This window comes from Vidua chalybeata, chromosome 4, assembly GCF_026979565.1.
Source record: "Vidua chalybeata isolate OUT-0048 chromosome 4, bVidCha1 merged haplotype, whole genome shotgun sequence".
NCBI lineage: Eukaryota > Metazoa > Chordata > Aves > Passeriformes > Viduidae > Vidua > Vidua chalybeata.
Window position 1 is genome coordinate 33,157,712 of NC_071533.1, and position 14,848 is coordinate 33,172,559.

General features: G+C 35.9%; 1 protein-coding gene across 1 annotated transcript in view; it reads right to left on the reverse strand.

Moving 5' to 3' along the window:
* Positions 1–14,848, reverse strand: part of FSTL5 (follistatin like 5) — a 273,043-nt gene that overhangs the window by 244,345 nt on the left and 13,850 nt on the right. The window contains exon 2 of the mRNA XM_053941595.1: positions 4,155–4,293. Within this exon, the coding sequence (XP_053797570.1) occupies positions 4,155–4,277 (123 nt within the window). The 5' untranslated portion in view covers positions 4,278–4,293. The remainder of the gene's footprint in view (positions 1–4,154; positions 4,294–14,848) is intronic.

A 14,848-nucleotide genomic window follows, 5' to 3' on the forward strand; every position in this document is an offset into this window, starting at 1 on the left:
TTCTGAGCATTTCTTTCTTGGCCATGACACCCTAAATGACCATAAAATCATTCAACACTCAGCCTGTCTATATTTTACAGGTGTTTCAGTGCTCTTAGTAGAGGGAGAACATTATATAAGGTTTGGGCAAAAACCTAAACATCATACATGGGTTTTTTTCTATGCTTATGCATTCAAATTTGCTTTTAATAACATGGAACAGAAGCTTATGTTCTTCTCTTGTTTTTTTTTTAATTCAGACAAAGTCCTTATTGCTTAAACACTTCTAAACTGGATCTAATTCTAATGTAACCTAAACCCCTCTAAACTGACCTAGTCCTGAGCCCTAATTTAACATGAATCAGGGTTGAACTGATCAATTTAGCAGCAAATAGCAACAGTAAGAAGGGAAAATAAAGGGAAAAAAGGAAGAGAGGCAGGTTTTTTACAGGAGGTTAAAAGAAATATTTTAGTCTGGAGAAATATCACATACAAGAGTGAGGATTGCACAGCTGAGTCACTTTCCCTTAGCCCTTTGGTTAAAAACAAGATGAAATCAGACAAGTCTGGAAAGAAGTTTGAATCAACAGATCACCAGAAGCCAGTGAAAGCCTGGCACCCCCCCTTTGCTGTATCCTCCATACATTCCTGCTCAGCTGGACAACAGAAGCTCTTTTCTGATGGAGCATCCTGCACAAGCTAAGGCTTAGGCTGAGGCTCAGGCTGAATTCTGACTTCCCTGGATTCTCCCCTCTCTCTGCTCCCACCCCCACCCATGCTGTCAGGGCAGTGCTTGCTCTCAGTTAGCTCTATTAGGAACATGATTATCCTAACCTCAAAAGTTCAGCACTGGGCCTAAGTAAAAGGAGCCCAGGGACCAGGACTAAGTTACATCTTCTACTGTCCCTTGAGACTAAAACTGAACTGCTCTCCACCCGTGAGGAGATCATTAACAACGAAGCACTGTCACCAGTATTATTCCCTCCTAAACCATGTGAACCACCTGGCTTGCCAAGGAGGCATGTGCACGCATGTGTTAGTTAGATACGCAGAGTTGGCATGCTCTGGAGTATACATATGGATGTACAGGCTATATTCCATATTTCTTAGCATCTGACAGAGAATCTGCAGCCAACTGTTGCCATTCTGTTGGCTGCCACCTGCCTGTTTATACCTGGAAATCTCAGAGCATACACTCCTTCACTGAAGACATTGCATAAACATTGGTCTGTGTCAGACGCATGCAAATTACAAGAAGAAAATTCATTAGGATGCTAAAAATACTTCCTAACAATATCAGGTGGGAACCTAGGTATTAACAAATTGCTCACAATACTTCAGCAGCAATGCAAGAAGACTCCCTAATGGAAAGTACCTTACAAACTTTTCCAGTGTTTTGACAAATGAAGAACCAAAGATTACCTGGCTTAACAAGAAATTCACATGGTGTTCAGACACAGCCTACTACTTTTCAACATAAGCACATAAATGTAAGTCGTGGCAAATATACAAGGGAAGGGAACTGAAAACAACTTTGAGGAGTGCTTTGTAATAATCATTCTCAGTTCTGGTTCAAGAGAACTCATTCTCTTCCTGGGTTTGAATATTTAATATGTAAACAATGCAGTCAAACATTTGATCTTCATTACCATTATAACGGCCATGATAATGAACATTATTATAAATAATGGTGTATTATAATGAAGTACAGAATCAAAGAATGTTAGGACCTTTGGAGGTCACCCTGTCATATCTCCCTGCTCAAGCATGGTCACGCACAACACGTTGGCTGTCCCAGACCATGTCCGGACAGTGTTTGAACACCTGCAAAGATGAAGACTCAACAAGCTCTCTGAGCAATCAGTTCCAGTGCTCAAAGTAAAATAATGTTTTCTTATGCATAATTTTTTTTCTATTTATAAAGTCTTTTCCATAGAAATGCTATTCTTATGCTTTCAGGTTATCATATATACAGACTAAATTCCTACTTGTAATTTCTATGCATGAGAAGCTGAAATCGTTCATAATCCCTTTTAAAACAAAACAACCTTTATGATATGAATGCCTGTTTCCACCACGAACACAATCATTATTTCAAGATAATAACTAAGTACCAACAGGATTGCTTTTCCCTGCAGGTTGACATTTAAAGTTGCTCTGGTTGGACTATTGTTCAAGTCAGATAAATTCCCCTTTATTAGAGCAAGAGAGATTAATCTTGGTTTTTTTTCATCTTTGCACACATAAACTTGCATACATATTGCCTGATCAAAGCAAATATAACTGCATATATTCATTATCATCTCTTTGCAGTAAGTATTCTATCGGCATAACTTAATCTAAGCACTTGATTTATTAAGTGTTTGATTGAAGCAGAAAGTTCTTTACCTTATTATTTACATTTTGAGTATGCGTATCTGTGCCAAAGTTGGTTTTAAAAATTGACTTTAGAAAAGTTTTATATTCCTAGGGATTTTTTTGTAGAAACATATGTCCCTAATACCAAAAGCCTAACTATACTAAAACATTTTTTTATCTAGACATATTGCCTAAGGAAAAACCCACCATATTTTTCAATACAATGTTTTATATCAAGTTTTAATTATTTGTATGTTGTTTGCATATGTCTATGTATGATTCCCCAATATTAAACTTGAAAAGTTTATGACAGTCTATTCCAAGAATTATATGAGAGTTATCAGTACATTAAAAGTATAATAAGGAAATAGCAACATATGAATAGTTCCGCATACATTCATTAAGACCAGAGACCATCTAACCTCAGAAATAATGCTAATCATACCCCATATTTTGTCCTTCATTGCTCTCACAGTCTTCATGGTTTTGTGTTGGGGTTTTTTTGCACATGTGATTTCTCTCTCACATAATTTACTCCACAGTTTCATTACTAATCTCTCTCTTCCTTCTAGATTTCAAAGTACTCTTCTTGTGCGATTTTATTTTAGTTTGCTTACAGCTGTCAAATGGAAATTAAGTGATGAGACAAAGTTTTGAATAATACTTAGCATAAAAACCTGTGTGCTGATACTGTTATTTATTTCCTTGACTGTGGCCTGATTCAGTCTTATTCTGATTGAGAACATTCCCTAGAGGGAGCATAATTGTATAATTTTAAGACTTTATTTTCTATCTGTTAAGAAACTTTTTGTATTTAATCTATATAGCATACATTATCTAGCTAATAGGCAAGTATTTTACTTGTTTGAGAACTCATGTTGTCAGTTCCTTCTTATATGCTGAGATAGAATTACACAATATTGGGTCTTTTTATTAAACTGAGGACCAAAAAAAAGCATTTTTCATACTTTACAAAAAAGTACTGAGAAATAAAACTAGCAGTATCTTGAAAGATTAAAAGAAATTAACATTTAGAATTTCTGGCTATAATTCAGACCTTTTACTTGTAGCACAAAAATTCAGAAGGGTGAAATTTTTTTATCATCTCTGTTGGCCTGACTGTAGGTCTTAAGGCACCTCAGATGTTGCTCCTATGACTACCGTGCCAAGAAAGAATTATGTTGATCAGAACTACACTAACTTTAGACAGCCCATGGAAACACTACAGTCCTTTTCCTTGTTTTACAGAACCACCACAGAAGTTTCCCTTTTAGCTACCAGAAGAAGGGCAAGATTTGTTAGCTGAGAACTGTTTTGGGAGTCCTGGATTAATAACAAAGGAGCATCAGGTGGGCAAAATTTTAAAGGCATGTAGCAGTTGAATATGGGAACCATGTAACTCAGAAAACACCTGCATTTTGCCATGGTCCAAAACTGCTAAATTCAGCAAGACCTGGGAACATCTACTTCTTGCAAACAAGTTTCTATTCATCAGTTAACTTCAACACCATTCTTCTTTGATGGGCAGTTTCCCTGTTTGCTGCTTGGACTGAAATTCACTGAGGACTGGGATAAGTCATTGCCTCAAGCAGATGTTGACAGCTGCTTTAAGAGAGAGCCTCTCCTGGCTATCCCTCTCAGTTTCTGTTGATATAACTAATCTCTAGTTTTTGAAGCTAAAACAGATCTTATCTCATTCTCTTTGAAAAAGTTAATTTCTGAACATTACTCCAATAAACACAAAAAAGACAAGGCTAGAGTGCAATTTATCCCTTGACCATGGAAGAAAAGAGGAACTATTGGAGAATAATACATACCTTGTGTCGTAATCTTACTAGGGGCTGATAGGGCCTAAAGTTGTATCCTTCCTTGACCGGCCACCCATCTGCTCCCAGCAAAATGCATCCAAGAAGTAAAACAGCAGACCACCACATAAACATCTTTACAGGTCCGTTTCTGTGAAAATAAAATGTACGAGTTCAGAGACGCAATATTACTTTAGCATAAACCGTATAATAAAGGTTTACAATACTGATAATCCAATTGTGGACTTGAATAAATATAGTAGATATAGGACAATCCATCTGGCACAACAGCAAAGAGAAAAACTGGCAGTAGTATTTGGGACAGTGTTGGCGTTACCACAGGACAGCAGTATCAATTCAGTTGTGCTGAACCGAGAATTTTCTTATCACTATTCAATACTCATGTGAGGGAGTCACTGAGGAAACAACCAGGAAAAGTCAAAGAAAAGACAGAACATAAGAGAAAAGCAGTGGTGAAAAATGCAATAATTTCTCTCAGATGAAAGAAAAAAAAATTATCATCAATCACATGTTCATCAAGTTCTTATTTTAAACATGGTCTCTTGTTTCTCATCTCTTTCTTGATGCATCATTCACAACCTAAAAGCTTATAATAATCATACTCACAGATTTATAGATACATATGGCATGAGAGTTACCTTATATGGTTCCTAATGGATGTACACATATACATTACATAAGTGGTTTCAGAACCTTTTAGAGATATGCAATATTTATTATTGATATTCAGCATTTGTGTTGAAACCACCCTGTTAAACAGACAACACAGCAATCTGATCTTCATTACTTCAAGATACTCCTAAGTCAGTCTGCTAGTCTATATTATTTAGTCCTGCATTATGGGGCAGAGATGAGCCACTTTCATGCATGACTGGGTTTTTTTTTTTCCCTTTCTACTTTGCTTTTAGTTCACTTACTCTGCCAATGTAGAAACCTCTGATAAGAATCAAGATATACAGGAATAAGTACAAAACTTCATAAGTGTGCCCTAAGAGCCCAGACTGTGCACCGAATTTTCAAGTCTTGCCTGACATTTTCTTTTCTATGGGAAATCCTCTGAGCATAAAATGTGAACAAATTGGGGATCACTTATTATCATCTATCATTTACAGTCATGCTCCTGGCAATACTGTTACACAGACTGTGGTTTTGATTCCTATCATTCCTCACATAGCAGTAGTCTTCACAGTCACCTGAAGGCAGAGAGACTGAATAGAATTAATTCCTGTAGAGATATTACATGTAGTAAATGGACTCTACTCTTACCTCTATTGACAGTCTCAGTAACAGATCCTACTTAAGTCTGCTACCCTTCTTTGGGGACTACTCTACCAAACTTGGTAAAACCACTGAAAGGTCTGTTTCATCCTCATTCCAGCTGATTTTTACCAGTCTGCCTTGCCTTCACACTTGTAATTCAAACAAAAGCTCGACATTAATACACCGTATTACTTCAACATCACTTACCTTTTGTTCCACCAAACCCAATCTCCTTCTGGGCCTCCCTATTAATCAAACTTAACATTTCATCTCATTTATCATTACTTTTTCTAACAGTTTCCACTTCAATTACCTTTCTCTGGCACTCCAGTTTTTCTAATATACATAGTAGAAATATCTCTCTTAGGAGAGTTTGCACAGAATACATTAAGCAGAGAATTATTTGAAACACAGAAAACAAGCTCTATTACAGAGGGATATTTTACATAAATAACTTGAGGCTTGTTCTTCTACACCTGTTCAGTAACAGGATATTATAATGAAGATAGGAAATGACACAGTGAAATGTTCTTGAGTTCCCCTCACACTTCACCAAAACAGAAAGGCTAATCAGGTGTTCTGGTGGACCTTTGCTATGAGATTATTACAACTAATCTAGTTTACTGACAGGAAACACCAAAAAAAGACTGCTTCAGAACTCTGAGGATTCAAGGACATTATGGTATGGCATTTTCCTTTACAGACTACGTGTTAGTTCTCAGTATCTGATACTGGAAAAGTAAGTCCATTAAAAAAAAAAAAAAAAAAAAAAAAACAAAACACGCAAAACTAGAACAAAAAATTTGAAAAATCAGAATCTTGATTTTTAATCTCAAAAAAAACATCTATTTGTGTTTGTTGAATTTTTAAAAAATACTTAATTGTTGACTTCCAAGGGCAAAATCAGATTAGTTTAGCACTTGTGCATGCTAAGATTAGTATGGTTGAACCTTTGCCCCCTTTGAGTACTTCTGGAATACCTCTCTGTACAATGAAAATTTGGTTGGAAAACAGTCATTTCACAGAAGGTTGTAAGAGCAGCCACATTCCACCACCCTCCCACAAACTGAATATATTTTAGTCTCGTGTGGTGTAAAAGAATAGAGTCCTTATAGTTTTGGAAATTGCTTGACCTTGAAAGGCTTATGCTTTGTATTTGTACAGAAGAGAAAATTATTACATATTCAGTTTCTGACTTCATTGCCCAATACTTGGATGAACACTTACAACACAAGTTTAAAAAGTAAGCTTTTTGGACAGATGCCACCTAAAATCCCAAAAGTATGCAAAGTCTATGCGGTTATTTTTTGCCTTTTTAGAATTTAAAATATCCACCTTTTTTAAGTAGTATACAGTTTCTGTTGAATTTTTTGGATATGTCAAATGATTATTTATTTTAAAATTACTACCAAAACCACAGTTCTCCTTAACACAGCACTATTATGAACTTATTTATTTTAAGAAAAAATATGATCTGTCCTACGGACTTACATTTTTAAAGAGTTGAACGAAGAGCAGGAATAAAAATAACTTTTAAAAGCTTCATTACGACTGCTGCATATAGCCAAACAGAAATAAATAAGGTATCAAGACTATATATTCATATTACCTAAAATTGCTTCTTACTTATTTCTACTTGAAGGTACAGCCTAAGTTATAAGCAACGAGGGTTTTTAATTTTATTTTAATATTGTGTTATCAAGAAATCAGATTTTTTTTTTTGAAAACTTGTTATATCATGGTCTGGGGCAAAATTACATATTTCTGAACTCAAATTTGCATTAATGATCTAGACGCTCTACTCATTATTATAATCTAGCAGAACTTGATGTTTCAGTGTTTAGATAACATTCTTCTGCACTTTTAACTTCATTAATTACATATTTGTAAAAGAATTGCTTCTAGGTTATTGTTATATGCCTACTTTTATTTTCACTGAATGCTGTTGCTTCTTTATATTCATATAATCATGTTTGAAAATCTGATGAGTTTACTTGGCTTACTCTCTCTTTAAGCAGATACCAGTCTGTAGCTCTGCATTTTTCTGTTTCTTTCTCTGCACATTTCTCACTTATAGATTATAGGTTAAATGCAAAGAAAAATTTAAAGATTATAAAATATTCCAGTACATATTTTAATGTGTATATATGTGATTTGTCTGCCAGTAAACACTGAACTGAAATTCTCAAACAACTACTAACAGTAACTCCGTATCATCCATATTATTAATGCAAACAGTTAATTGACAGCTACTCATTGCATGTAAATAATTAGGGGGTGGGCTTCCCCCTCACTGCACACAAATAAGTAGGGTGCTGAGTTTCTTTCCTCAATGTGCATTAATTTTCTTCTTAACAATGAGCTAAATGCACTATTTTAGCATGAAATTGATCAATGTTGTGGAAATCTCATATGTTGTTTGTCATCCTTTAGATTTTCCTCATGAGCTGAGGAGGAATAGAACAAAGGATGTCGAATAGATAATGGTTGCTCCTTATTTCTCCCTGTACAATAATTTCATCAGTATCAAATTTAAATTTTCCTTTCTGTTTCTCAGAAGGCTCTGCCATTTCACTTTTTAGCCCATTTCCAGAGCATTTGTGAATCTGATGTACTCTTCAGTTTTCTCCTATTGACTTCTTTCCACTTCAGTTAATTCTGATTTTTTTTATAAATTATAATCCATAAGAGTATTCTTTTATTCTGTGTCAAGTTTATATCTTAAAACTCTTGGATGAGAAGCACTGCTGGGAGAGCTATAGCTTGTGAATTGACAGAAGGAATACTTTAGGATATCTCACTTGCCTTATTTAGGTAAGGGAAATGGGACCCTTAAATAATTTTCAGAGATTTTTTTTTTTTTTAAGCAAAGAAAACTACATGAAAAGTTCACAGAGTTTCCACCATCACCCTGATGATCAGATAGTCACTGCTGAGTTAGAGATAATTTCTTATAATTCTTGAGGAAATGTAATACAAACCTGTATCTCCCTTTTCTCTCCTGCTAGTGCTTTTCCAATGCTTTGTGGAAAACAAACAAAATCTGAATTCTGACACCTTACTTATGAATATCTAATAATGATTAATATATTCTACAATACTATAGAGAGTGTTTCCTCTCAAAGTTATTATGATTTCTAAATCTTCTCAGCAGTTCATTGGTAATATACATTTTGTTCTTTGCCTAACTTTTTCTTGTTGGACTAGGAAAGAGGTTGTTACTATGAGAGTTTAGCAAATGCATAATAAGCACTACTTTACCTGTCCCCATGCTGCATTCTTCACAGACAAGATTGAAAAGATATCATATTTTACACAACCAGTTCCAAATGTGCCAATGTGTATTTACAGTGTACTAAAAATATATAATTAATGTAACTTGGTTTAGCCAGACTTTATATAAAGAGTTAAAACATATACCCAGTTACAAGAATGCCCTACTTTAAAAAGCATACATACTTAAAATTATGAACTTTGCCATTTTTAAAGTGCTTTTTTTTCCAGAATTTCTCAGCTGTTATGCTCTGTTCTGTGTTGATAAATGGTGACTAACCAGGATATTTGGCTTTAAGAGAAGAGATATAATTCATTTGAAAATGTAAATATTCCACCTCAATAAACTGATCTGATCAACTTAACGCCCTTACAAAGTATAATAAATGAAATCTTAAATACTGGCCCAATCACTGCATTCTTCCTGCCTTTAAAAGAAAAGATATATCAGATATTAACCCGGCATTATTTAAAAGGTCAGTTTCAACATATCAAAGAGTAGCACTGTATGCTCTCAGGAAATGTCAGTCTCTGTCTTTTATATATTATTAATCTGAAAATAAATAAGAATAAAATTAATTGCCGATTTCGTGGGGATCAGGAAAAGACCATAAGCTATGTCACCACATTCAGTGTTATTAATAGGTTTATAATACAGCCACAGTAATAAATACAAACCATGCTTCATTGCCTGTGACTTTGAGGATTTCATTGCATATCATGACGGACACAAATAACCAGGCATGAAAGAATACACTGCTACCATTTCTTAAGATGCTTTTATCTACCCTTATGGTTTCATGGCAGAAAGATAGCAGCAAAGAAAGTATTTTCTTGTGCAGAGACAATTATATTGTATTAACTTTGAATGGATAGCAGAAGTTTTATCTAAAGGCATGTCTTTTCCCATTAGCCTGCCTCTACCCTAGTGCCCACATCTCCACACACAGCCTGTCTTCAAAAACCTTACACCAAAAATGGGGCTCTTACAAAGTAGTCACAGTATCATATTTTCTTATGGATATAGCTGTAATCCATATCTAGCAATGTTTCTCCTTGTCAAAATGCACCGTGGAAAGCAGATCACAGTGTCATGGGGGCAGCTCTCAACCCCACGACTTCCTGACAGCTTTTGAGCACTGCACACTTCATACTGCCATCTTCCAGTTCTCCTCCAGAAGTGGCAGCTGCACTCTGAACCAGAATTGTTAGGTCACCTTAACCATGTACAGCAGGCTTGGGGCTTGCAACAGTGAAGTGCAGCACTGCCACGGCAGCCAACAGCTCGTACATCTGCGTACCAATCTGTTCTGTCTCTCAGCTGTGACTTTATGTGGCTACAGCCACGCACTGTGCAGACACATGCTCTTCATCCTTCACCCACCAAAACAGGCTGGCAAGTCATTTTGGAACAGCCAGCAATGCTACTGACAGCTCATGTGCTGGAACACACAGGACCAGAAGCATTTTTTTTTTAAGTCTCACAAAAAGCCCTCATCATGCCAGATGTATCCTTCCTTCTGCTGACCCCTGTCCATCTCTCCCTCACTTCTTTCCTGATTTAAACTGCAAAACCATCATGCTGCATAAGCAGAAGGTGGAGTGCAGGCCCTTGAACTCCTGTACTAGTGCACTTGGCCTTTGTGCAGACCTTACAAACGTGTCAGGTGCTGCCAAGGCAGGTACGTCCAGGCACCACCATGGTGAGCAGCCAGCACAAGGGCCACACTTCCCTGCCTTTCCTGTTACTCTATCTCTGCCCTCCCACCACTGGCACTGCTAGGTGCTGGTGGGTAAGAGCAGCAGCCCAGGCAGCCCATCCCCTCTCTGTGGGGGGATGCAAACAAGACCCATTTGCCCAGGGTTTTTCTAGAAGGGCTTCTTGGAATTTGCCCTAAAGATTTACAGTGGCTCATGTGAACCTGTACACAAGTGGCCTGGTCATGCTAGGGCGATTTCTGAAAGGTCAAAACACCTGAAATGCAGATGCAGCAAGGACACTTATCTTTGATGCTAAATTCATGCTGTAATTTGATCTTAACATTTTCAGTATATTTATTTATTTTTATAAAGGATGACACCCAAATGTCTTAGTGTTAGCAACCCCAGCATAATTATGAATTATAATAAAATGAGAAATGGCAATTTTAAAACTTTCTTGTAAGTTGTTCACATGGTCTCATAATGTCTTTAATATTTCAGAAAGAAGAACAAAATGAGAGTACTATAGTTCACATATCTCAGAGGAGCTTTGTTTAATGGATTCGAGTTGTGTGTATTGATCTATTTTTCTCCCAAGACTTCAGTATCAGCCTCAGGGTGATTTTAGCATCATTGATATATGCAAGTGCTGGTTTGTGGAGGTTATACTGTAAGCGAGGTGGTCTCTTTCTTCCCTCATTAAGCAAACTTGTCACAGCTGGTTCCTCAATATCCTAGAGGATTAATGTTTACCATCATGGCAGTATCTGAACTGATGGGAATTCAACCACTTTATGTTATGAAACTAGAAACAGAAAATCTGCCAGCTTAGAACTCAGGTGAATATCTTGGTACTGTTAATATTTTACAAAATTTGTAAATTGAAACCTAGCATACCATTGTGTAGCTGTGTCCTTTGCACATGCTAGAAAAGAGAAATATTTTGATTTTCAAGTTTTTCATGTTTTTCTTTTGAAATCAAACACTACTAACATTAACTAAATGTAAGAAGAAACGACAGCTGTTGGCACTTCCATAGTAAATTGTTAAAGGTACATTTGAGAAAAGACATTATCCTAGAGAAAGCAAAATGGCCACTTAAGATACAACTTTTTTTTTTAAACAGGTGAGCTGCTAAATTAAAGATTAAAATTCTCCATATTTGCTGTGATATATTCATCTACCACCCTTACTTCTCTTTTTTGTTATTCAAGAAAACCTTGAGGTTTGGTAAAACAGTAGTTACTAACCAACAAAACCATTGAAACCTTTGTGTTATTGAACTCCTTGGATAAAAGCTAAACCATGATACATCTATTATTAGTTCCAACAGCCATGATAATTTAGAGAATCACTTTCTATTAAGTATTCTGGTTAATGTTATGATTTTATCCCTTTACATCTGCATTGAAGTGCTGTAGCCAACAGAGATAGATCCCACCTTTTTACCCAGAGGAAGAGATTCTTCAATAACTCAGCTGCTTGTAACTCAACCCCCCTGGAGATTGTTCCTCAAGATCACCATGAAAATCGCAAGACCAGAATAGACAGGTTTGAGTTTTTTGCCTCTAATTGGATTTGAAGTAACGAAAGAATTATAAAAGACTGTAGAAGGAAACCAAGTCCTAAACCACAAAAATGTAAAGAGAGAAGGGAGTTAGGAACAGGGGAAGTAGCATTTCAGCAGTCTTCATAGGATAGGAAGACTACTACAGTGCATATCAGCAAGAGATGTGATGTGGGAAAGTATATGACATGTAAGAAACCACGAGCTCCTGAAACACAGAAGGACATGGATGCACTCTGTGATGGAGATGAGTATACATGGCAGTACAAACACTGACAGGAAATATGAAATCATCAAATTGCAGAGAATAAAGACGCATGTGGATTTTGGTGTAATTGGATTGAAGCACAGCTCAATAAGTACCCAAAGAGACCAATGAATGTTGCAGCTATTTAAATAAACAAGGACTATCTGTAGCTGAGGGCAGTTTGTCGTTATCAAGATTGAACCAAAAATACATTTGCCCTCCACTACTCTCCCCCAGTGCCCACATTAATATAATTAAGTAAACTATAGATGAAATCCTGACCCAATTGACAACATGCAAACAACTCTAAAATCTACATTTAATATGTTTGGTATAGAATTTCACCCTATGTATAGGATGTAGTTACAATGAACATTCACAAGAATGGAAATAAAACTTTAAAATAACTCTGTTAACTAAAATGAAAAAAAATCAAAGTTTCTTGTGATTGTTTATAGAACAAAATCTATGTCCATTCATATAGGTTCACAGAAGTATACAATTAGAGTAAAGTGTTCTGTTCTTGAATAGCCAAACTAGTTACAGGTATTTTCTCTTTTTCAATTTAACTGCTGTGGAGTTTTTTGCCTCTCTCCTTTCATGCTTTGTGATGACTCAACTCTCTTTCTTCTTTATTGTCACAAAGGTCAACTTGCTTCATGAGCTTCAATTCAGCACAATCAGAAATACAGAAAATAGCACTTGTTTTGTCAGTCATAAAGCTGGCACAGGTTAGCAGTGCCATGTGCTTGGATGTTTAAGTCGAAGTCTATAAAAGAAGGATTTTCTCACCTTATGTAAAAAGAAATTAACAGACTGAGAAAAACAGGAAGTAAACACATACAGTTTCTGAGATCTGATAGAACAAAAAACCTCACCCTATCATACCTGATTAAAAAAAAAAAAAAAAAAAAACTGACAGCTGACTTGGTCATTTGCGTTCTACTATCTATATTAAATATAGTGCATCATTTTAGTACATAGTAATTTTCCTAAAAAAAGCAGTCTTCTTTAAATTTTGCAAAGATATTTCTAATCAAACAACACATTTCTCATACTGTATGCTTACAGCCCCATTCAATAGGATCCAAACCTTCATCTCCTGCTATGCTTTAACTGTCTTATACTATTTTACTGGGTTTTATTGCTTATGGTTTTATACCACTGTAATATAACTACTAGGAAGAAACCTTCCAAATGCATGCTGGAAAGCTGACAGTAAACCAGAAAAACCTACCATTCCTGATTAGATTGTAGATATATAGGACTGTAAAAAAAGATTTTTTCAAAAATTCTTTAGCTAAAAAACTTGTCATTTCTAAGAAGAATGGAATGCAGATAATACAGAGCAAGGAGCACCCAGTACATAGGGATGAAATAGTAGGACATTAAAGGAATGTATTTTGTGTGTCCTCAACCACCATTGTATAATACATTGAAAACAATTATTTTTGTGTTCATTGACTTCAAAAAACAAAAAGTTTCAAATATTTTATTTGATTTGAGTTTTGGGGGTTTTGAGGGGGAATTTTTGCACTGTTTGGTCATTTTTTGGAAAGGCAAAAAGACAAATTCCTTCAGTTTTATTTATATAATAGAAATACAAGAAAACAATATAGAATTGATTGGAATGAAGTTTTGACCATCAATATGCCAGGAAACACTAAAAATAGCCTCTTAACCAAAAAAACCCTGTATTTCAACAAGAAATAAATGCTCAGATGCCATCACCAGACACTCCATATCACATCTGGTATGAACTCTGTGTATAGGCAAGAGCATCCCATCTTATCTCATGTGACAGTGCCACTCTGAAGCTACAGTCTGAAGAGTGACCACCCCATCTCCCTGAAATACAAGTTTGCTTCCTTTTTCTTTCCATCTAGATGCTATTCTCATTTTTTGATTCAACCACGTTGACTCTGGGATTGTCTAGGACACCTCTGTGAAGTGCAAGGCTCATGAAGAGGAGCCAGGAGACATTGCTGAACATCACATTCCAACTGCTCTGTCACAAATGCTGATCACATGGCAAATGTCCAAGTGGCTCTTTATTGATGAATCAGTTACTGTCACATGAATTATCCTCAGTGCTGACTAAGGTAAGCATCCCTTTGCTATTAGAACTGAAAGGTTCTCTTGCCTCTGACTGTATTTTGAAGGTCTGAGAATGTCAATCTCTCAGTAATTTCAAATATTTCTTGTTATCCAGATGAGATTTTCTGGAAGCCACAAAATACAGAAATTCATGAAAGCAGAGAAAGAGGGTTTTGGAAGTTATTTTGGAGGTTTTTATCTGATTCAGCAACATGCAATAGAGTCTGAAGACTGTTTACTCTCTTGCAGTTCTTATGTGACTATTAAGCAGTGGAAAGAGCCTCAGTGGAGGACAGCCAAGTGACTTTAATCACTTTAATATTAATTACTTTCATAGAATCATTCTTGCATTCTGAAAATCTCTAATTTTGAAAAATCAGGATTACCCTGCCTACAGATAGAGGGAAGAATCCACTTTTCTTTGTCATCTTCAATGTCTTAAAGTTGCATAAATGAGGCAATCTGACATTTGGCAAAGAGAGGTGATGATAACTTCCATCCTCCAGAGTAAGACACAGATCATCTCAAACCACAGCTGAT